Here is a 20,823-nt window from a genome sequence, read left to right as displayed (position 1 = left end):
GTCCAGCTTATCCACTATTTTCTCATAGTTGCAACAAGTCCAGACAACATCTTCAAAAATCTCCTCTGCACCCTCTCTAATATAATTTCATACTTTCTGTAATGAGATGACCAGAATAGCACACTTCACTCAAGTTGCACCTAATAAATGATTTATACAGTTCCAGCATAATGTTCAAGCTTTTATATTCTATGGCTATTTAAAAAAAGGATTCATTTGCCTCCTTAACCATCAATTCTTATTAATCTGACCTACTACTTTTGGCGATCTATGGACACTAATTCCAAGTCCGTCAATTCCTCTATACCTCTCAGTATACATCCATTAATCATATATTCCCTTTGTCTTGTCTGACCTCCTCAAATGCATCATTTCATACTTTAAAGTCAGAGTTGTACAGCACAGAAACAGACTCTTTGGTTCAACCAGTCCATGCCAACCACATTCCCAAAATAAACTAGTCCCACCTGCCACCACTTGGCCCATATCCCTCCAAACATTTTGTACTCATGTCCTTATCCAAATATCTTTTAAACATTGCAACTGTACCCACATTCACCATTTCCTATGGAAGTTCGTACCACACATGAACCACACTCTGTGTTTAAAGAATGATTTGCCCCTCATTTCTTTTTAAATCATTCCCTTCTCACTTTAAAAATATGCCCCCAATCTTGAAATCCTCCATCCTAGGAAAAAGACACCTGTCATTCACCTTATCTATACATCTCATTAATTTATAAACTTCTGTAAGGTTATCTCTCAACCTCCTACACTCCAGTGCAAGAAGTCCCAGACTCTCCTTCTAACTCAAACCTTCCATTCCTGGCAACATCCTGGAAAATTTCTTCTGAACCCTCTCCAGCTTAGTAACATCCTTCCTATAACAGGGCAATAAGAAGAGGCCTGACCAACATCTTGTACAACCTCTGTATATATATATATATATATATATATATCCTAACTCCTCTACTGAGTAATGAAGGCATGCATGCTAAATATCTTCCTAACCAACCTATCTATATATGATGCAAACTTCAAAGAAATATGTGCCTGAATCCCTAGGACTCTCTGTTCTACAACACTATGCAAGGTGCTACTTTTAATTCTGCAAGTCCTGCCCTTGTTTGTGTTATCCAAATTAACCTCCATCTGCCATTCTTCAGCCTCTTGACCAATTGGTCAAGATCTCTTTGTAATCTTAGATGACCTTCTTTACTGTCCACTATACCACCAATCCTGGTGTCACACACAGACTTACTAACCATGCCTTTTATATTGTCATCTAAATCATTTTATATAATGACATACAAAAGAGGGCCCAGCACCGATCCCTGTAGAACTCCAGTGGTCACAGGCCTCCAGTCTGAGAAACAACCTTCTACCATCACTCTCTGCCTCCTGCCTTTAAGACAATTTTGTATATAATTGGTAAGTTCACCACAACTCCCATGTCATCTAACTTTACTAATTAGTCAACCATGCAGAAGCTTGAAAAAGGCTTTACTAAAGTCAGGTAAACAATCCCTACCACCCTGTCCTCATCAATCTTCTTGGTTACTTCCTCAAAAAACTCAATCAAGTTTGGCAGACACAATTTCCGTCACTATAACCATGCTGACTATCTCTAGTCATTCCTTGCTTCTCCAAATAAATAAAAGCCTATCTTTCAGGATCACTTCCAACAACTTACCTATTACCAAGGTCAGATTCACAGGTCTGTAGTTCCCAGGCTTCTCCTTACATCCTTTCTTCAACAAAGTCACAAAATTAGCCACCCTCCAGTAATCTGGCACATCATCCATATTTACAGATGATACAAGTATTTCTGTAAGGGAGCCCCGCAATTTCGTCCCTAACTTCCCACAAAGTCCTGGGATACACTAGATCAAGTCCCGTAGATTTATTCGCCTGGTATCGCTGTCCTATTCCATGGTCCTCCTATCTTGTGCTGGATTACAACTACAAGATCTCACCATCCTATGATGAGTTCCTTTCACCAATCTGTGACTTTTTCCTAGTACCGTGCTTACTAGCAGCTTTCAGAAAAAATTCTGCATTTTCTGGACTTCCACATCTTATTGCTAATACATTGATCTTACTTTCTGTTCCTCAGATTGCAGATTTAGCCTTTTTTTTATATTTGCCAGTGGACTTCCCTACTGTCTGTAATGGACCCTCCCATTGACTGGCTCCTTCTGACGTATATGAAATTCTATTCCCAACTTTGGTAGTCGACCTCTGGGACAAATAGTTTTATCCTGATCTTCAGTACCGCTGTGTTCATATTAATTCATTTCTTTATCTGCCATAATCTGCTCTTTGTAATCATCTAATTTATGTGTATGTGAAATGCAGAGGATTCATCATTTTGAATGATTTTTATTTAGACTCTGCAACTGTATAATCAGTGCTAGTTGACCTTGAGGAATGCATTCTGACAGTTTGATTGCCATGTTGTAAAATTACAGTTCATCAATCCCTACTTGTATCCTTGCCTGGACCTTCCCACTCTTTCTGTCCATGTGTTTTGTGATATATCATGTCCCACAAATTATGTTTATTGCTGATGGTCTTCCGTGATGCCTCAGGGCTCACCAAATCTCCTCTGAAACCTCAGCTTTAATTAATATTCTTCTTTACTACATTCAGAGCATTCAGGCACTCAGAAAAAAAAGTGGAGCCAATTGTACTCCCTTCTCAACCCAAGGGAGGATCATGTGTTACTGAAGGAAATTTTTGATTTCTCTTGAAATAAACTATTGATATAGATTGTAGCGCTCAGTCGTTTGCATTGAGTTATTCATGTGAACTGCCATGCCAGAGCTGATGTTAGTTTATATTTTACTATTTCCAAACCTTCCTCAGTGTACAATTGCTGACCCTCTAAATGGAAATGTATTTAATATTTAATCCTGCTTCCAGTAGGAGGTGACAGTGGCAAAGCTATACTTTGACCTTTTCTTGGTAAATGCATAACCTGTGTCCACATATCTACTTCATTCTGTACTGATCATCACATTCAGCTTCACGAAACATCAGTGCAAAATCACATCCTGACACTTTACACTTTGTTTCAGTGATTCTTTTCTGAAGTAGTTCTAGTAGCTCTTTCAGTGTTGCATGTCTCCCTTGTTTCTTTTACCAAAAATCAGACACAGTCTTCAAGGTACAGTATATCCTCGCTTTAAGTCGCTTCAACTTAACATTGGTCACTTAATTGTAAATATTCACATTTAACATCCGGGAGTTTAAATCTAACTTTGCTTTCCACTGAGTGAGACATAAGGTTGTATGACCAAATCAATGCATCACGGACTGGACCTTCCCACTTTCTGACTCTCCTTGCCAGATTCCCAACTGCTAATTAACACCCCCAGTCCCTAATCTTATCAGTTGCTGGCTAATCCTCTAGTCACCAACCCTCTGGGTCATAAAACAGCCTTCCTTTTGGCTAACACTCCCCTCTCAGGGCTCATCTCCATAACTGTACAACACAAAGTTGCTTTTACTCTGAAATTTCTCTTTTTGCCTCTTGCCATTCATGTGTATTTAGTTTGCATTTATCATGCAAGTAGAACAACTTTACACCACTAGATGCACGCCAGCACTGCAATTTGAGACAGTAACCTATGTGTATATTTAAATTCACAACTACTCCATCTGATTCTGTTGTAACATAACAGAAAGTTTCTCTTTTGTTCTCTCTCCACTCATGTCCTCAGCCATCACTCATGGTTAGGGTTCAGGAGAGGTAAGTGGGGATGAGAAGAATCAGCCAGCAACTTGTAGGGTCAAGACCATGATATGTGGCAAGTGGTAGGTACGGTGAGCAGAAGCAGTGTTAACAGGGAGCAGGAGCAAGAGAGGCAGAACACAGGAGAAAAACAGAAAGAGCATTTTTTTTTATTTTTAAATTTGTTTTGTTTTAGAAGTAGTTTAATTTACAGACATAGGAATGTAACATTTGCAGCATTTCGTCTTACATTGTATTGCTTTATAAAAGCTTCTTATTCTGAGGACAAACGCCCAGCAGAACTTTACCAAGTTTTTAAATTGATTGTAATGGGAAAATATGATTCACTTAACATCATTTAAATTAAAGTTGCACTTTTTAAGAATGCAACCACAATGTTAAAAGATTTATTGTACAGTCTGACGAGTGCATCACAATTTCCTCATAACAAATTTCAGAATACAATTTGGAGGAAGTTATATATTCTGATAGCGTTTATGATTGTTCGCCTCTAGTTGTTGAATTTGTTCAGCCATAACTCTATGAAGACCCTAAGGTTTCTTTTGGCTTGATTGTTTGGTATTTATGGCCCAGATATTCTGGTTAGCATTAATGCTGCATGCATTACCACTGCCAACAAAGATTTCTGCACCCTGAACATATTGGTATTTCAGCTGGGACTTCGAGCCCAGTCACAGCAGTAATGGATCAGTGCAGCCAACAAGCATGGAAAAAGACGTGACAGGATGTCACATTCACTTATGATGCAGCTGCTGTATTCAGGTTTAGTTTCTAAAGATCTCAAGTCTTTCAGTGAATAGATATTTAATGAATAACTATGCAGTTGTGTTAGGGTGTAAAGAAGCAGTCAGATCAACATTGGAACTTATGAACAGGGGTAAGCCATTCAGCCACTTGAACCTGCACCATCATCCAGTGAGATTATGGCCGATCTGTGGCTCCAATCCATATACCTGCCTTTGGCCCATATTCCTTCACACTTTTGCATAACAAGTTTATCGCAGATTTAAAATTAACAAAATGTTGATGGGAGAAGAGTCACTTCCGACCCACAGCCTCCAACCTCATCACTCCCCAACCCCACACTACCTGTTTATATCTCCTTCCCAAAATCCACAAACCTGACTACCCTGGCCGACTTATTGTCTCTGCCTGCTCCGGCCCCACTCAACTTATCTCTGCTCACCTTGACTCTATTTTCTCCCCCTGGTCCAGGAGCTCCCCACCTTCACCCAGGACACCACCACACCCTCCAGCTCCTCCAAGACTTCCAACTCCCTGGACCCCAACACCTCATCTTCACTATGGACATCCCTGTACACTTCCATTCTCCACGCAGATGCCCTAAAAGCCCTCTGCTTCTTCCTCTCCCGCAGGCCCAACCAGTCCCCCTCCATCGACAACCTTATCCGCTTAACCAAATTCATCCTTTCCCTCAGCAACTTCTTCAACTCCTCTCACTTCTTACAGACTAAGGGGGTGGCCATGGGAACCCACATGAGCCCAAGCTATGCTTGCCTCTTTGTAGGATACATGGAACAATCCCTCTTTCACTGCTACACTGGCACTATCCCCTACCTCTTCCTCCACTAAATCAATGACTGTATTGGCACTGCCTCGTGCTCCCACGAGGAGCTGGAACAGTTCATCAACTTTACTAACACCTTTTAACCCAACCTCAAGTTCACCTGGACTATCTCTGATACCTCTCTCTCCTTCCTAGATTTCTCTATATCCATCTCTGGTGACCACCTCAAAACTGCTATCTATTTCAAGCCCACCAACTCCCACAGCTACCTAGACTACACCTCCTCTCACCCACCTTGTTGCAAGAATGTGATCCCCCATTCCCAATTCCTTTGCCTCCACCGTATCTGCTCCCAAACTAGGGTATTCCACTCCCAAATGTCCTCTTGTTTCAAGGACCGCAATTTCATCCCTTCACTGGTTGAAAACGTTCTCAACCACATCTCTTGCGTTTCCTGCACCTCTGCCCTCACACCTCCTTCCCGCAACAAAAACAAAGACAGAATACCCCTTGTCCTCACATATCGTCCTACTAACTTCTGGATTCAACGTATCGTTCTCCGCCACTTCCACCACCTGCAATCGGACCCCACAATCAAAGATATATTTTCCTCCCCACCCCTATCTGCCTTCCGTAGGAACCACACTTTTCGCAACTCCCTCGTCCACTCCATATCTGCCCCTACACCTCCCTCCTCACTTCCATCCAAGGAACTAAAAAAACCTTCCACATCAGATAGACGGTCACCTGCACACCCACTAATGTAGACTACTGCATCTGCTGCTCCTGATGTGGCGTCCTCTACATTGGTGAGACCAAGCAGAGGCTTGGAGACCACTTTGTAGAGCACCTGCGCTCTGTTCGTGACAAAGGACAACACCTTTCAGTCACAAACCACTTCAATTCCCTCTCCCACTCCCTGGGCGACATGTACATCCTGGCCTCCTCCTGTGTCACAATGATGCCATCTGGAAACTGGAGGAGCAGCACCTCATATTCCGACTTGGAACGCTAAAACCCACGGGTCTCAATGTGGACTTTACCAGGTTCAAAATCTCCCCACCCCTGGCCTCATCCCATGACCAACTCTCCGTCTCGTCCCCGCCTCCTTGACCTGACACATGTCTGCCTTCTCTCCCACCTGTCCACTCCTCCCACCTCACTGACCAATCCCTACCACTGCCTACCTGCACACATCTATCACCCCCCCACCTACCTTCTCCAGCCCCACCCCCTCCTACTATTTATTTGAGCTCCCTTCCCTGTGCCCCATTTCTGAAGAAGGGTCCTGACCTGAAACGTCAACTTTCCTGCTCCTCTGACGCTGCCTGGCCTGCTGTGTTCCTCCAGCGCCACAATGTGTTATCTCTGACTCCAGCATCAGCAGTTCTCACTACCTCTGGGAGAAAAGTCATGTTGTGTTTAACAGGGTAGCTGGTTTGGGTCAATGGGGGTAATGTTGGATGAGGGGGTTCAGTCAGAGAAGAGTAGTCAGTTCAAAGGAGAGACTGGGGAATCAGTTATGGTAGTAATCTTGGTTTTGTTGAAGTTTTTCTGAGGTAGACCACATTAACTATTGTATAAGGATGTAAGGGTCTGAAATGGTTATTACTGAGGAGTGCCTTAAGCAATACCCATTATGATGATGACAAAAGGACTTTGCTGGGTAACTGCTTAAGGTCATGAAAGAACAAGGTCTACTATCTAGGTTCTCTTCATGGTTTCTGTGACCATGTCTGTTATATCAGTGCAAAATATATTTAGCTGCTAACATGTAATAACAACACTTGCTTAAGAATTCCTTCTTGTCAGACTAATAAGTGGTTTTCTTCTGTCACACCAGACAACATATCCTTGTAATTCCTTGTAATTGATCACCAATAGTGCAGAGAACTTCAGAGAGCAAAATGTTCTGAGGTGAGGGTTGCTCATACAACAAAAACAAGTAAAACATTTTTCAGGTAAATATCCCTAAGTCACACATATCTAGCCCAAGTCTCTGATGCTGAGCTTTGTGACATAAATTTTCACAAGGATTCCAGGCAGTTGAAATCAGGTCTTTGCACATTAAAACGTCCCAGATAATTTCAGCACGTGTGTGTGTGTTAGGATTTCCAGTACAATTTCACTGACACAGATGCCAGAAGATTTAGGCTAACAGTTTATCCTGGTTGTAATTCATTGCGTGCCAATAACAGGTTGCAGTGAAATTACCTCTTGTCTAAAATGCATGGCTAGTGTAAACATAATTCAAGCCACTTTGTCCCATATTCTGACACGGATTTATGCAAAACCAAAATCTCTTCATATTATCTCAAAATGTGGAAGAACAGTATTGTAACACTGCATTAACTGAAACTGAGCTTCTACAAATGCAAAATTTTTATATCAATAAGTTCGGATGAGCTCTTTAATTGGGGGGAAAATGGAGGTATGAGAAGCATTGCAGCAGCATAGGACATTGGTGAGGCCACTTTTAGAATACTGCTTACAATTCTGTTCCCCTCTCCAGGAAGTATGTTATTAAACTTAAGAAGTGCAGAAATGATTTACAAGGATGTTGTCAGGACTGGAGGGTTTGAGTTAGACATGGAGACTGAATAGACTGGTGCTTTTTTCCCTGGAATTCCAGAGGCTGAAGGGTGACCGAGGTTTATAAAATCATGAGGGGTATGGATAGATTGAATAGCCAAGATCTTTATCCTGGGGTGAGGGAATTCAAAACTAGAGGGCATAGATTTAGGGTGAGATTGGTAAGATTTAAAAAGGACCCAAGTGCTAACTTTTTCTCACAGTGGGTGGTGCATGTATGGAACAAGGTGCCAGAGGAAGTGATGGAAGAGGGTATGATTGCAACATTTAAAAGGCATCTGGATGGGCATATGAATAGGAAAAGTTCACAGGAATATGGGCTAACTGCTGGCAAATGGGACTAGGTCAGATTGGGATATCTGGTCGGTTTGTTTCCCTGCTGTATGAGTCTATGACTCCGTGTGACTTGTTACAAATTCGACTAACAGCATTATAGATTAAAAAAGGACATGGGTTCTCTTACTGGGAAGATACTGCAAAGTATTTGAAAGACATGGTTTTTATATATTAGCATTTATTTTTAGCATTTTGAGTTTTAAGCCAGTGAGTTACTTGTGTTGGTCTGTTTTTGTGGAGTGGTTTAAAAATGAATTAGGTCATTTTTACAGAACCATGACTTTAAAATCTTTCTGTCAGAATAAGCAGGTAACTGCAAGGACCCCTGGATTTTTAATGGTAGATCATTTATTATCATCAGGTCGACAACAGGAGAAAGAAACTATGAGGCCATAACAATAGCAAAATCTAGGATAAGGACTTTTAACTTAGTTACAAAAAGAGCTTTGAGATTCAGTTTGAAGGAAACCTGACTGGAACCTGAAGCAAGTGTAGTCTTTTCTAGGAAAAAAAGGGGTTGTTCAGAACAATTAAGGAAATGGGTTACGTCAGTGAAAGAGCATAGTTTGTGAAACTTCCAGATCAGAATATTAACTCTGCAAAAGAGTGAGAAAGTCTAAGCTCTCAGCTGTATAAACAGTCAAGGGAAAATGCCTCATAGCTCAACGGATTGGAACTGAGGTAAAGCAGTTAAATCAAACTGACAGATTTGACAGGGGAGGGGATCTTTTTTAGTAACGGTGACATGATGTGTTGGAAGTAGGTCGGATTTTGTTTTGCCACATACTTTGAAATCTTTCAAACTGTGTTGTTTCAATTTGGTTTTATTTATTTTGTGTAATAATTTTGTCTTATTGATAAAATGAAATCTTCAACCCTATGTGCTAAATTTTTCATTAAAGGACTGCTACTTGAATCTAAAGAAGAAACAATAAATGATCTATCAGGCCAGATTTCATGCTGGGATCTTATTTATCCAAAGTTTAGAACGACTGGGATTACAAGAGTTTATGTGTGCAGACAATGGGAAAAGCATTTGTGCAGATGGTGGATAGATTGTTAGTCTCCAATGTCCCAGGTATGAGCCAAGAATGCAAGATTTTTAAATAGCTAGAGTGTACGTCTGTTTAATTTTTAAAAAAATATGAAACGGAGAGCCTAAAATATAGCTAATCAGCATTTCTATCCAAAACATGGGCAATGATTTGCACATTGTTGTGGAGGCAGATTTTGAAGGGGATTCCATAGGAGCACTTATAGGATTGCCCTCTGGATGTTTTCTTTTAAAAAAAACAGTAAAGTTTACAAGCAGTTTAGGCTTGCAAGAATCTGACAGAGAGCTGAGAGGTACAAGCAACATGTTTCTAAAGTTAACAATGCACAAAATGTGGTTAAAAGCTCATGCTCAGATTGGAGAGACCGAGGTTTTGATGAATTGTACATGACTGGAAAATTCACCTAGTTTGGGTAGGAGGAGAATTATTCGGGTCAACCCTCATGTAAAAGCCAGTTCAGGGATTCAAACTTATCTGGCTGAGAAAAGAAAAGAAAGGAAACACTTTACTCCAGTTCTGGAAGAATGGAATGTCCATTTAAAAGACAAGAGAGATTTTTATTTTTAAGTTGGGGATTATTTCTGTAGTTACAGTATAAAATGTCTATTAAAATATGGCTTAATGTGTTTCATTTAAGTCTTAAAATATGAAATCTCATCATATCATCCTTCCACCTATCCACTGGAAGTTCAGATTTTTTCACTTAGTTTCTACAGGATCGTAACCACGATAAGTCAGGTGTCTACCTTATTCTGGTTTACCTGATAGACTGGCATGTGCAATTAGTGAATGGTAACCATTTTGCCGAGCTGCACCAGGACAGTGAGAATCATCTGCTGGATGGGAATTATGAATAGCTGTTTGCTCCATTGTTCTAAATGTATCACCATACTGGAAGGTGTTTTGCATGGTGTGAAAGCTTCCTTGGTAACCTGGAAACAAAGAACAATTGCAACTGTAATCAGATTTTATGCTTATTTCAAAGTTAACAATTTATGTCAATTAGAAATTGAAATTGAAGTTTATATTTTGCTTTAAATGACAAATCCTGAGTGAATTACATTAAAATTATTTTCAAAAATGGGCACAGCTAGGGAAGTAATATGGTCCGTATACTAGCACTCCTTGGCTAAAAAAATGAATATTCTACAGACGATTTAGATTTGCTCTTTCTGGCAATGATTTTAGAGTTGCCCATGGAGCTAACCTTGCTTTCTATTCTCTCTCATTTATATTGTGCCCCTTAAAGTTATTATCCCAAGAAAGTCAGATACTATTCGTACAAAAACAGGGAGGCCTTGCTAAATCTAAACAAGGCACTGATTAGTCCACAACTAGAACATGACAAAGTTTTGGTGCTTATAAGAGGAAAAACCTGGCATAGGAGAGTATATTCCGGACAGTTTCCGAGAACAATGTTACGGATACAACCATGGAACAGGCATATTTTGGATTTGCTAATGCATAATGAGGCCGGTTTAATAAATCATCTCAGCATACAAGATCCATGAGGAAATAGACAACATGAATTTAGCATTCAGCTTAAGAGTGAGAAACCTGGGGAAGAAACAATTGTGCCAAACTTAAATAAGGGCAATTAGAAAGGAATAAGGACAGATTTGCATGACTGCTCTGGAAAAGGAGATTACCAGAAAAGATGGTTGATGGTCAATGGCAGATGTTAAGGAATATAGTTCATAACTCACAACAAAGATATATCCCAGTGAGGAACTTGATATTGCATGGTTAACTATAGATAATATCAAAATTGACGTAAAACCTATTCAAAATGATAAAGATTAGTGGCAAGTCAGATAATTGAAGAAGTTTTAAAAGCCAGCAAAAGATAACAAAAAAACAAGACAGAAAATAATTTTTGAAGATAAACTAGTAGTTTTTTTTTAGTAAGACCATCCTTAAATATGTAAAAAGGAAGATAGAGGCCAAAATGAATGTAGGTGTGGTGGAGAATAAGTTGGGAATAAAAGTAATGAACCAGAAAATGGCAGAGAGGTTGAATAAATACTTTGCATCAATGCAGAAGATGCTACTACTATTCCAAAATTACTAAATAATCAAGGGAAAAGGGAGAAAAGGAAATATATAAAATCACTAGAAAAAAAACTCTAGGGAAACTAATGGGCTAAAGGCAGATACATCCCTTGGACCTGTTGGGATGCATTCTTTAATTTTAAAAGAACTAGGAACTGAGATAGTTAATGGGCTAGTAGTAATCTTTTAAGAATCATTAGATACTGGAAAAATCCTAGAAAATCAGAAAAGGGCCAATCTGACACAGTATGTCGTTGGGAAAATGTTGGAGACTATTATAATGGATATAATAGCAGACCATTTATTAGAATCATTTGAGGAGACACCAAGCAGGATAGATAAAGGCAAAGCAGCATAGTAATATATTTAGATTTCCAAAAGGAATTCAATAAGGCTATTTTACACATAAAGCTACTTACTAAGATAAGACCCCATTATGTTGTGGGCAGTTTATTTGCATGAATAGAAGACTGGCTTATTAATGAGGGTCAGGGGGGAAATTACAACTTGGCAAACTGTAACTAGTGGAGTGTCACATAGATCAGTGCTAGGGTCATAATTATTTACAAAACATATTGATGACTTGGATGAGGAAAGTGCTTGTACTATTGCTAAGTTTGTGGATAACCCAAAAATAGGTGAGAAGATAAGTAGTAAGAATATCACAGAGTCTACAGAGGAATAAAATACTATGAACAGTTTGGTGCTTATATAAGGCAAAAACTGACATTGCAGGCAGTCCAGAAAAAGTTCGCCAGGCTGATCCTAGAAATGGAGAGAATTTTTTTCTCTTTTTTTTTAGCACTGCGCCAAAATGGACAGAATTTTATAGACGAGGTTAAGTACGTTTCACCTGTACTCATTGGAGTTTAAAAGAATGAGAGGCTATTTTATTGGAACAAAACTTTTAGGGTCTTGATAGGGTGAATGCTGAGAGGTTGTTTCCCATTGTGGGTGAGTCTACAGGCACAGGGCATAATCTCAGAATAAGTTGTTCTTTTTACAGTTGAGAAGGAATTTCTTTCACAGGTTAGTAAATCTGTAAAATTCTTCCCCAAAGAGGGCTTAGTCATTGAGAACATTGAAGGCTGAGGGACACTTTAATCAGTAAGGGATAAGGATTATGGTGAAAAGCCAATAAAGTAGGTTGAAGATTGAATGATCAGCCATGTTCTTACTGAATGGTGGAGCAGACTATGGGCTGAATAGCCTACCTCTGTATTTATGGTCACTATCTGACACTTGTGTAGTGCAATGACACTTGTCAGCCCAAATCTGGACATTGTGCAAGTCTTGTAACATTTGGTTGTGGACTGCTTTAGAATCTGAGGAGTCATGAATGATGCTGAAAATTATGGAATCATCGGTGGACATCCCCACTTTTGACTTTACAATGGAGGGAAAGTCAATGATGAAGCTGCTGAAGATGGTTGAGTCTAGGACACTTCCCTGAGGACCTCTACATCGAAGTTCTTGGGTTGAGACACGGAACGCAAATAACCTCAACCATCTTCCTTTGTGCACAGAATTCAATCCAACCAACAGAGAGTTTTCCACCTGATCCCCTTGACTCTAGGTTTGCTGGGCTCCACGATGGTATGCTCTGTCAAATGTGGTATTGATGTCAATGGCATTCTCTCTCACATCAGTTCTGCTCCTTTGTTCATGTTTGAACTAAAGCTGTAAAGAGATCAGGATCCGAGCGGCCCTAGAGGAACCTAAACTGGGCATCAGCGAACAGGTTATTTCTAAACCAGTGCTGCTTGATAGCATTGTTGATAAACCCTTCAATCACCTCATACATGATTGAGAGAAAATACTGAAGGGGTAATAATTGGCTATGTTAGATTCATCCTGGTTTTTGTGTACAGGATATACCTGGGCAATTTTCCACACCAGGTAGATGCCAGCGTTATATCTGTACTAGAACAGTAGTTTGGCTAAGGGTGCAGCAAGTACTGGAGTACATATCTTCAGTACAATTGCTGGAATGGGTTCAGGACGCATAGCCTTTGCAGTATTAATCATTTCTTGATATCACATGGAGTGAATCACATTGGCTGAAGGCTGGCTTCTGTGATGTTGAGGACCTCTGCAGGAGCCAAGATGCATCATCCCTTTCCCAGCAGTTGCAAATGCTTCAGCCTTATCCTTTACTGATGCCGTAGACAACCATCACTGAGGGTGCGAATATTTTCATTTCCTCCACTGAATTTTTTAATGATCCACCACCATTCATAACTGGATGTGGTAGGACTACAGAAGTTAGATCTGATCCATTCCTTATGGAATCGCTTCGCCCTTTCTATTGCTTATTGCTTAAACTGTTTGGTATATAAGCACTCTTCTGTTGTAGCTTCACCAGGTTGGGTCCTCATTTGTAAGTATTTTATTTGTAAGTATGCCTGATGCTGTTCCTGGTGTGCACCCCTGCACGGTTCATTGATGGTGCATAAATATGTACCACAAAAAAAAGTTCACAAATTCTATGAATTAAACTCATTGTTATATTCAGTACAAATGCTTGCATGATGGAGAAATGGAAAAGAATTCATAGAAAGACATGCAATATAGACCACATAAGTATCCAATATGCATGAACAGTTGTGACATTAATCACTTGTTATATTTTACTTATACGAAGGTAATGTATTCATTGAATAGTAACTTGTAATTTAAGATTATTGTCCAAATGCTTGTGTAGTTTTTGTGCCATAATTTAATCTTTTCCATACAGTTAGACTTTACTTTCAAATTAATTCTGAACACACAAATAATCCCATTCGTGAGACCGTTCGTGGATAATTACTGGTGGATTAACTGAAAATTCCTTCAATTTCAAACAAGCAACATTTGAATCTTGACTGACAAACCACACTCTAATAACACACAACAAAATAACATCAGTAATTAAACTGAACAAAAATTGAACATAGAGACTGAACCCTTCTTCGTTCTCTCCCTTGGAAACTCCAGTAAGTCTTGTCCAATAATACTTTCTTTATATACTGTCTCAGAAACCATGCTGACTATTAGGTTCCCGCTGACTAATTGGCAACTCACTTCCTTTCATAGTTCATGCTTATTTCATTTATTTTAGTATTCATTCATCTTGACAGTGATTGTTAACAAATCCTGAACTTTCAACAGTAACAATGGGAGATGATGGTCATTCTGCATTCTCTTATCCTTTGTGTTTTACATTTACCAAAGGCAATTTCATGTTGCATGCTTTCAAAGTCTGTGAAGTGTCTATTTTCCTAAGATGCTTATACTTGCTGGGCTTCACTTAAAGGCACAGGAAGCCCATGACAACCTGCCTGAGTGTTGGCCATTCTTCAAGATTGAGACAATAATTAAATGTCAAGGGATTATTCACCAATGGGTATTAACCAATTCTGTGGCATGTTATGTAGTTTTATGGCTGTAATATAACGTGTGTGATATCTATATATAATAGAATCTGGACTTTTCACTAATGGCATGTGAATTTTGGTCCCAGTGTCTGTGAGGCTCTAATAATTAATTTATTGATATTTCTAAAGCATGATTTTATTTAAAATCAGTATGGAAGGGAGAGAGTATCTGAAATGTTAACAGGAATTTGTATTGCTTTGGAAGAATTTTATGAGCAGACAGAATAAATATTGGTGAATATTAGCCTGCTTTCAGTTAAAAGGATCAGGGGTGGATCTTTTTTTGGTTTGGAAAAACACTCATAATTTGGAAAGCTTTTGGTTTCAGTTTGGAGAAGTTCTGGTTAAAGTTAGATTAAGAACACAATTCTTCTGGAGCAAGAAGTTAGTTTAGAAAAGCTAAAAATAGATTACCCCAGTGCAAGGCTTTAGTTTGGAAGTTCTGAAGAAGTGTTTAGTTAGAACACTGAAGGGTTCATTTGAAGCTGAGAAAATATAAGCTCTATTGTGTGAATACCCAAGGGAAAGGTTATGAAGTTGGGGAATTGAAACCAGCAGTTAAGTCATTATCAATAGATTTATACAGAAGGGAATTCTCTCTGGTGTTTGAGAGATCCCTCTTCAGAGTTCTAACTGAATATTTTTCTGGAACTTTCGAATTAAACCTTTGCCCTGAGGTTATCTATTCCTGGTTGAAAAGGAATGTTGTGGGAAAAACAGAATAGCGTATTTCACTATATGTTTTGACATTGTTCAAATTATGTAATATGTGAATAGCTTGTTTTTTTACTACTTCATCTTAAAAGGTAAATTAGAAAAGAACAAAGTATGATCTATCAAGTCAGATTTCAATCTGCAATCTGATTTGTCTAATAATAAAATCAGTAGTTATGAAAACAATCTGTAAATTCAGTTTCAATTGCGATCTACACTTTGTGATCAAAATCAGACACCTGACAGACTTTTCTTTTTTCCAGTCTGAGAAACACCAAAGTCAACTCCATTTCTGTAAAGTGGCTGAAGTGTCCTTTGTTTTGCTGTGCTGCCCACCCTTCCTCAGTTTTCTGTCTTTCTTCTGCAGAAATTAGCTCATGCTGTACCATAGTTTCACAGGAACAGGTTACCCTTATACCTCACTTAAATGGTCACCGTAGATATCTATTTCAAGAGTGTCAGCAAACTTCTCTATTAAGGGCAGCATCCTATTCTGATTCAAACTTTTCCCTCATTAATATTTTTCTTTTTATTCATTAATTGGCTGAAACTGTTTGCAGCACTTCCAATCCAAATAAATAAAATCGACTTGGAACGTGCTTCACTTTTATCACTCAACCTCACAGTTCTTTGCCCATCTAGAACATCCCAGAGAATCCTATTAATGCTGATATTCTACTAAATTTTAAAATTTACTAGCATCAAATTTCTGACAACAAAATGAAATGCTCGAAAAGATTTATTCTACAAGATCATTATGATTTCGTTTACTAAAGTGAAATTTATTGCTTACATCAAAGTTTTAAAAAGCATGAGTGCTTGCATCTTCTGTTCCACACTTGTACTTCCCCTATGATTTCCCAAAAAATGTTTCAAAGTACCTGCTTGGAGGGGTTGCATCAGCTGGCTTTGGAAGACTGGGTTGTACTTGTGGTCCCCTCCACTGAGTTGGTTGTTGGACGGTTGAGGTGAATGAGGACCATGCCTCTGCAGCAGCGTTGGAGCTAACATTTTCCTTGGACTGACCAGAGAAGAAAAAGGAAGTATAATTGGTCTGGCCCTGCAAGGAAATGTGTTCATTTCAGTAATGTAGTCTTACAAGAGCACTTGTTGCATTGATTTTGTTTCTGAAAATGCAGTAATAAGCTCCAGTTTCCCAAGTTTCTGCCGGTGATCTGCCATTGGTGGGTACAGCACATGAAACTGTGTGATAGATTCGCTATGCTTTGTTTAGGTGATATATTCTGTGAAATGAGGTCCTGCACTCAATTTCACCACTTTGCTCACACACACACACACACACACACACACAATTCAGCCCCATAGAATAGATAAACTACAGGCATTACAGCTGTAGAGCCCATGTTCTGAAAGGATACGCAGATTCTTGCTTTTTGGGCATTCTAACACTAGGCCAAATTAGATAGTCCCTGCAAATTAGATTCCCTACAGTGTGGAAACAGGCCCTTTGGCCCAATAAGTCCACACTGCCCCTTGGAGCATCCCACCCAGACCCATCCTCCTACACCCACACACCCCGAACACTACAGGCAATTTAGCATGACCAATCCACCCAGCCTGCACATCTTTGGACTGTGGGAGGAAACCGGAGCACCCAGAGGAAACCCACGCAGACACAGGGAGAATGTGCAAACTCTGCACAGACAGTTACCCGAGGCTGGAATTGAACCCGGGTCCCTGGTGCTGTGAGGCTGCAGTGCTAACCGCTGAGCCACCAAGGCACCCAATGGTGGTTGGGATCACAATGCACAACTGATCTGTACCCATTGACTACTCAATTCAGCAATTTCTGTATCAAGCCAATATCAGATGTGTTGTTCACTGGCTGGAAGCATCAGAAGGAGTCCAACATAGCGAAAGGTTGGCATGACTTATAGACAGGCTGCAATATTTAAAGTTAGCCAGCACCTTGGAGACAGAGTGCATTGTGGCTGGAGCAGATACTGGGAGATATATTTGAAGATAATTTATCCTGGGAAGGAGTCAACTTCAAGATTTTCTGACGCTGCACTGAAAATCTTGATCAAAAGTTGGTGAAAATGGTGTGAGGAGACACTCCAGACACATAGTCAGAAGTAGTGGAGGATGATAGCTGTGAGAGTCAATGCCTGGAGTTATGCAATAACGACCAAGATACACTTCTGCAAGCAGCTCAGTGCTACAATTCACTGCGGTAGGAAGTCAAGATTTGCTATTTCCAGAGTTGTCACAAAAGCTAAATATTTTAAATGTTTACAAAGTTCCCCAATTTAGCTGACTTTCAAACCCAGATTGATAGAAGACATGGATCTGGTTTCTGTACCGAATAGGAATCACTATTAAAAGTGATTGGAAACTAGCTATATGTAAATAGTTGTAAACCAGCATAAAATACTATGAATTAAGACTCTAAAGGTTGCAGACTTGCAATCAAACATACCAGCTCAGTGAGAAAGTCTGCAACCTCATCCACAACCTGAGCTACAAAGCTTCTCAAAAACTTTAATTAGAGCTCTATTACCATTACAGAGTCATAGAGTCATACAGCACAGAAACAGACCCTTGGATCCAGTTGATCCAAGCTGATCAAGGTTCCCAAACTAATCTAGTTCCACTTGCCAGTGCTTGGCCCATATCCCTCTAAACCTTTCCTATTCATGTACCTATTCAAATGTTGTTTAAATTTTGAAATGTACCTGCATCTACCTTTTCCTCTGGCAGCTTATTCCACATATGAACCACCTTCTGCCCCTCAGGTCCCTTTCAAATCTTTCTCTGCTCACCTTAAAAATATGCTGCCTGGTTTTGAACTCCCCCTCTCTAGGGAAAAGACCTTTGCTATTTACCTCACCTATGCCCCTCATGATTTTATAAACCAATATTTATATGGATCACCTCTCAACCTCCTACATACAGTGAAATTTTATAGATTCATCCTTACACACACCCACAGACAAACAGACAAGGTAAAATAGGTTATGGTCAGAGGATAAAGTGTTTCAGTAGTCTTTCTTCCAGATGCTGTTGTGATTATTCTGTTGATCACCATATTGCCTCAGTTGTTTTTCTCTAAATGTGTTCACAGTTTTGTAAGAGGCACAAGTTGAATGGTTCGCTTATAAAAAAAATTCTGGCTTGTCAGTTAAAGGTCACTGTTTAGAACAACTGTTTCTGTAAAGGTAATCTAATTTTCTTCTAGTTCAGTGAGTTTTTACTGTGGAGGACATAGAGATCACGCTTGAGCCAGGGAAGAAGTGAACTGCTCTCTCTTTTTAACTTGTTTCTGAGGTGTTAGAATAGATTTGTAGACTTTCACCTTGTTTTCTGCTTTAAGCTTTTAAGTTACGTGTGAACAAATCACAGTTTTTGGCAGTCAAAAAGGTTTTTGTCACTGGTCTATGGACTAATGACCAGTTATCAATCAACATGTTTTTGTAAGGAAAAGCTGCTTAAGTATAGCTCCTCAGCTCTAACATGGCTGTACTTTTGAAATTACTGTTTATTCAAACAGTTGATTACACGATTCTTGGCATAGGTGCCCCGATACCTGCTTTTCAAGTTGCAGCCACTCTTATAGCACTTCAGTCCTTCTCATTTAAGTCCCGAGTTTTAAAATTACAAAACAAGATACTGTCCTTGCAAGTGACCTTAGATGTGTAGTCAAGGTTTGTGAATGCACCTTCAAATACTATATCATCTGAACTACACAAGTAGTCTCAACTTAATACCACACACCAGAAATTTCAATCAGCCTGGGCTCACATGTAACATTAAACACTTCATATCACTCTCATATACTGAACAGTACTATAATTTTCACACTCACACTTTACAGGTTGCAAACACCTACTGGTATTCAATCAATAACAGCTACATCACATAACCATAGTGCATTTCATTCATTGACAGTTCCCTCTCATTTGTAGGACGAAGTGGCACAGAACCAACAACAGCAGAAACTTGTCGCAGGAGGCCAGGTATTCCCATATATTCTGAATGCTTTTGCAGAAGAAATACTGCCAAATCCTGAGGTAACCAGCAGGACTGAAAACAGAAAAAAATTGTCACCTTATATCTAACCCTCTTTCTCATATCCTATTGCTACTTCATCCCCTTTTCTTACTTTTGTGTCCCTTGCTGCACCACACTGTTCCCTTGAGACTTCTTATTTTCAGATACTCAAGGTCCAACCTGTTGAGGAAGTGAAGGAATAGGAAGAAAGGTTTATTTATGCAAAGTATTCTCACTTGATTTTGCATTTGAAACCAGCAACTGGGACAACAAATGGTGCATATCCTAAAGAATAAATTACAGGTGGAATCTGAGGCATTAGACTTGACTAAGTTGCAGGCATTGCAGGAGGCAAGCATTGCACCAGTACCAGCTCTCTGGAGAGTAAGTTTATACGTGGATTCTACTGCAGAAGATACAGATCAGGACTTAAATGGATTCTCTACAAAAAAAATCACGAAGGAATATGCATAACAAAATGATTGATGTACTACAAAACCTGATTGAAAGTCTAGAGTGAATGACAAAGAGTGTGAAGGAGTTTGGCACTACTTAGCACAAAGCTTTGTCCAGAGACTTGAGGTAATCCTTCCTAATATAGAATTAGTGGCCAACTCCATTCACACATTTGTAGATCCAAATGTTAACTGCATAAGAATGTAAGAATTAGGAGCAGGAACAGACCATTCAACTCTTCAGGCCTGCCCCAGATCTGAATGTCTCTTTCGTGCTAGCACTTCCCTCAAGTCCCTGATATTTCAAAACTCTTTGTATCTCCTTTTTAAGCATTGATCCAGCATTCAGAACTCTTGGAGATAGAAAATTCCAGAGATTTACTATCCTCTGGGAGAAGGAATTCTGTTACATCTTGGTTTTAAATGGTGTGTCCCCTTATTCTGTAACTATGTGCTCTAGTTTGAGAATCCCCTATTAGGGGAAACATTACCTCAACATCTACCCTGTCAAGCCCCCTCAGAATTGTTTGTGTTTCAATAAGATAACCTCTCATTCTTCTACCTGTTTAGTGTTCTTGGTAGGCTTCATACCAATCAGTCTTGTGAATCTCTTTTGAATCACCTCCAATGCCAGTATATCCTTTGTTAACTACTAGGACAAAACTGTAAATAATACTGCATATGAACTGAGCAAACCCTGTACAGTTGTAACAAGATTTACCTAGTTTTAAACTCCCTAGCAATAAAGGCTACTTTCCATTTGCCTTCTAAATTACTTGCACTTGCAAGCTAACATTTTGTGTTTCATGCACTCTTCTCTCTCTCCATTTGATTCTTCCTAACAAAGTGCATGATCTTGCACATTCATACATTAAACACCATCTGCCAATGCCTTTTGACCCACACA

At 39.5% G+C, this 20,823-nt stretch overlaps 1 protein-coding gene across 4 annotated transcripts in view; it reads right to left on the bottom strand.

Moving 5' to 3' along the window:
- Positions 1-20,823, bottom strand: part of LOC125456066 (zinc finger protein GLIS1-like) — a 372,527-nt gene that overhangs the window by 15,129 nt on the left and 336,575 nt on the right. For all 4 annotated transcript variants that reach the window (XM_048538732.1, XM_048538735.1, XM_048538734.1 and 1 more), the window contains 2 exons: positions 16,332-16,510; positions 10,030-10,200 (listed from right to left, as the gene is read on the bottom strand). In XM_048538732.1, the coding sequence (XP_048394689.1) occupies positions 10,030-10,200; positions 16,332-16,510 (350 nt within the window). The remainder of the gene's footprint in view (positions 1-10,029; positions 10,201-16,331; positions 16,511-20,823) is intronic.

The sequence above is a fragment of the Stegostoma tigrinum genome, chromosome 8 (genome assembly GCF_030684315.1).
Source record: "Stegostoma tigrinum isolate sSteTig4 chromosome 8, sSteTig4.hap1, whole genome shotgun sequence".
NCBI classification, from domain to species: Eukaryota; Metazoa; Chordata; class Chondrichthyes; order Orectolobiformes; family Stegostomatidae; genus Stegostoma; species Stegostoma tigrinum.
The sequence above is the reverse complement of the archived record's forward strand: the minus strand, read 5'-3'. Positions and strand labels throughout refer to the sequence as shown.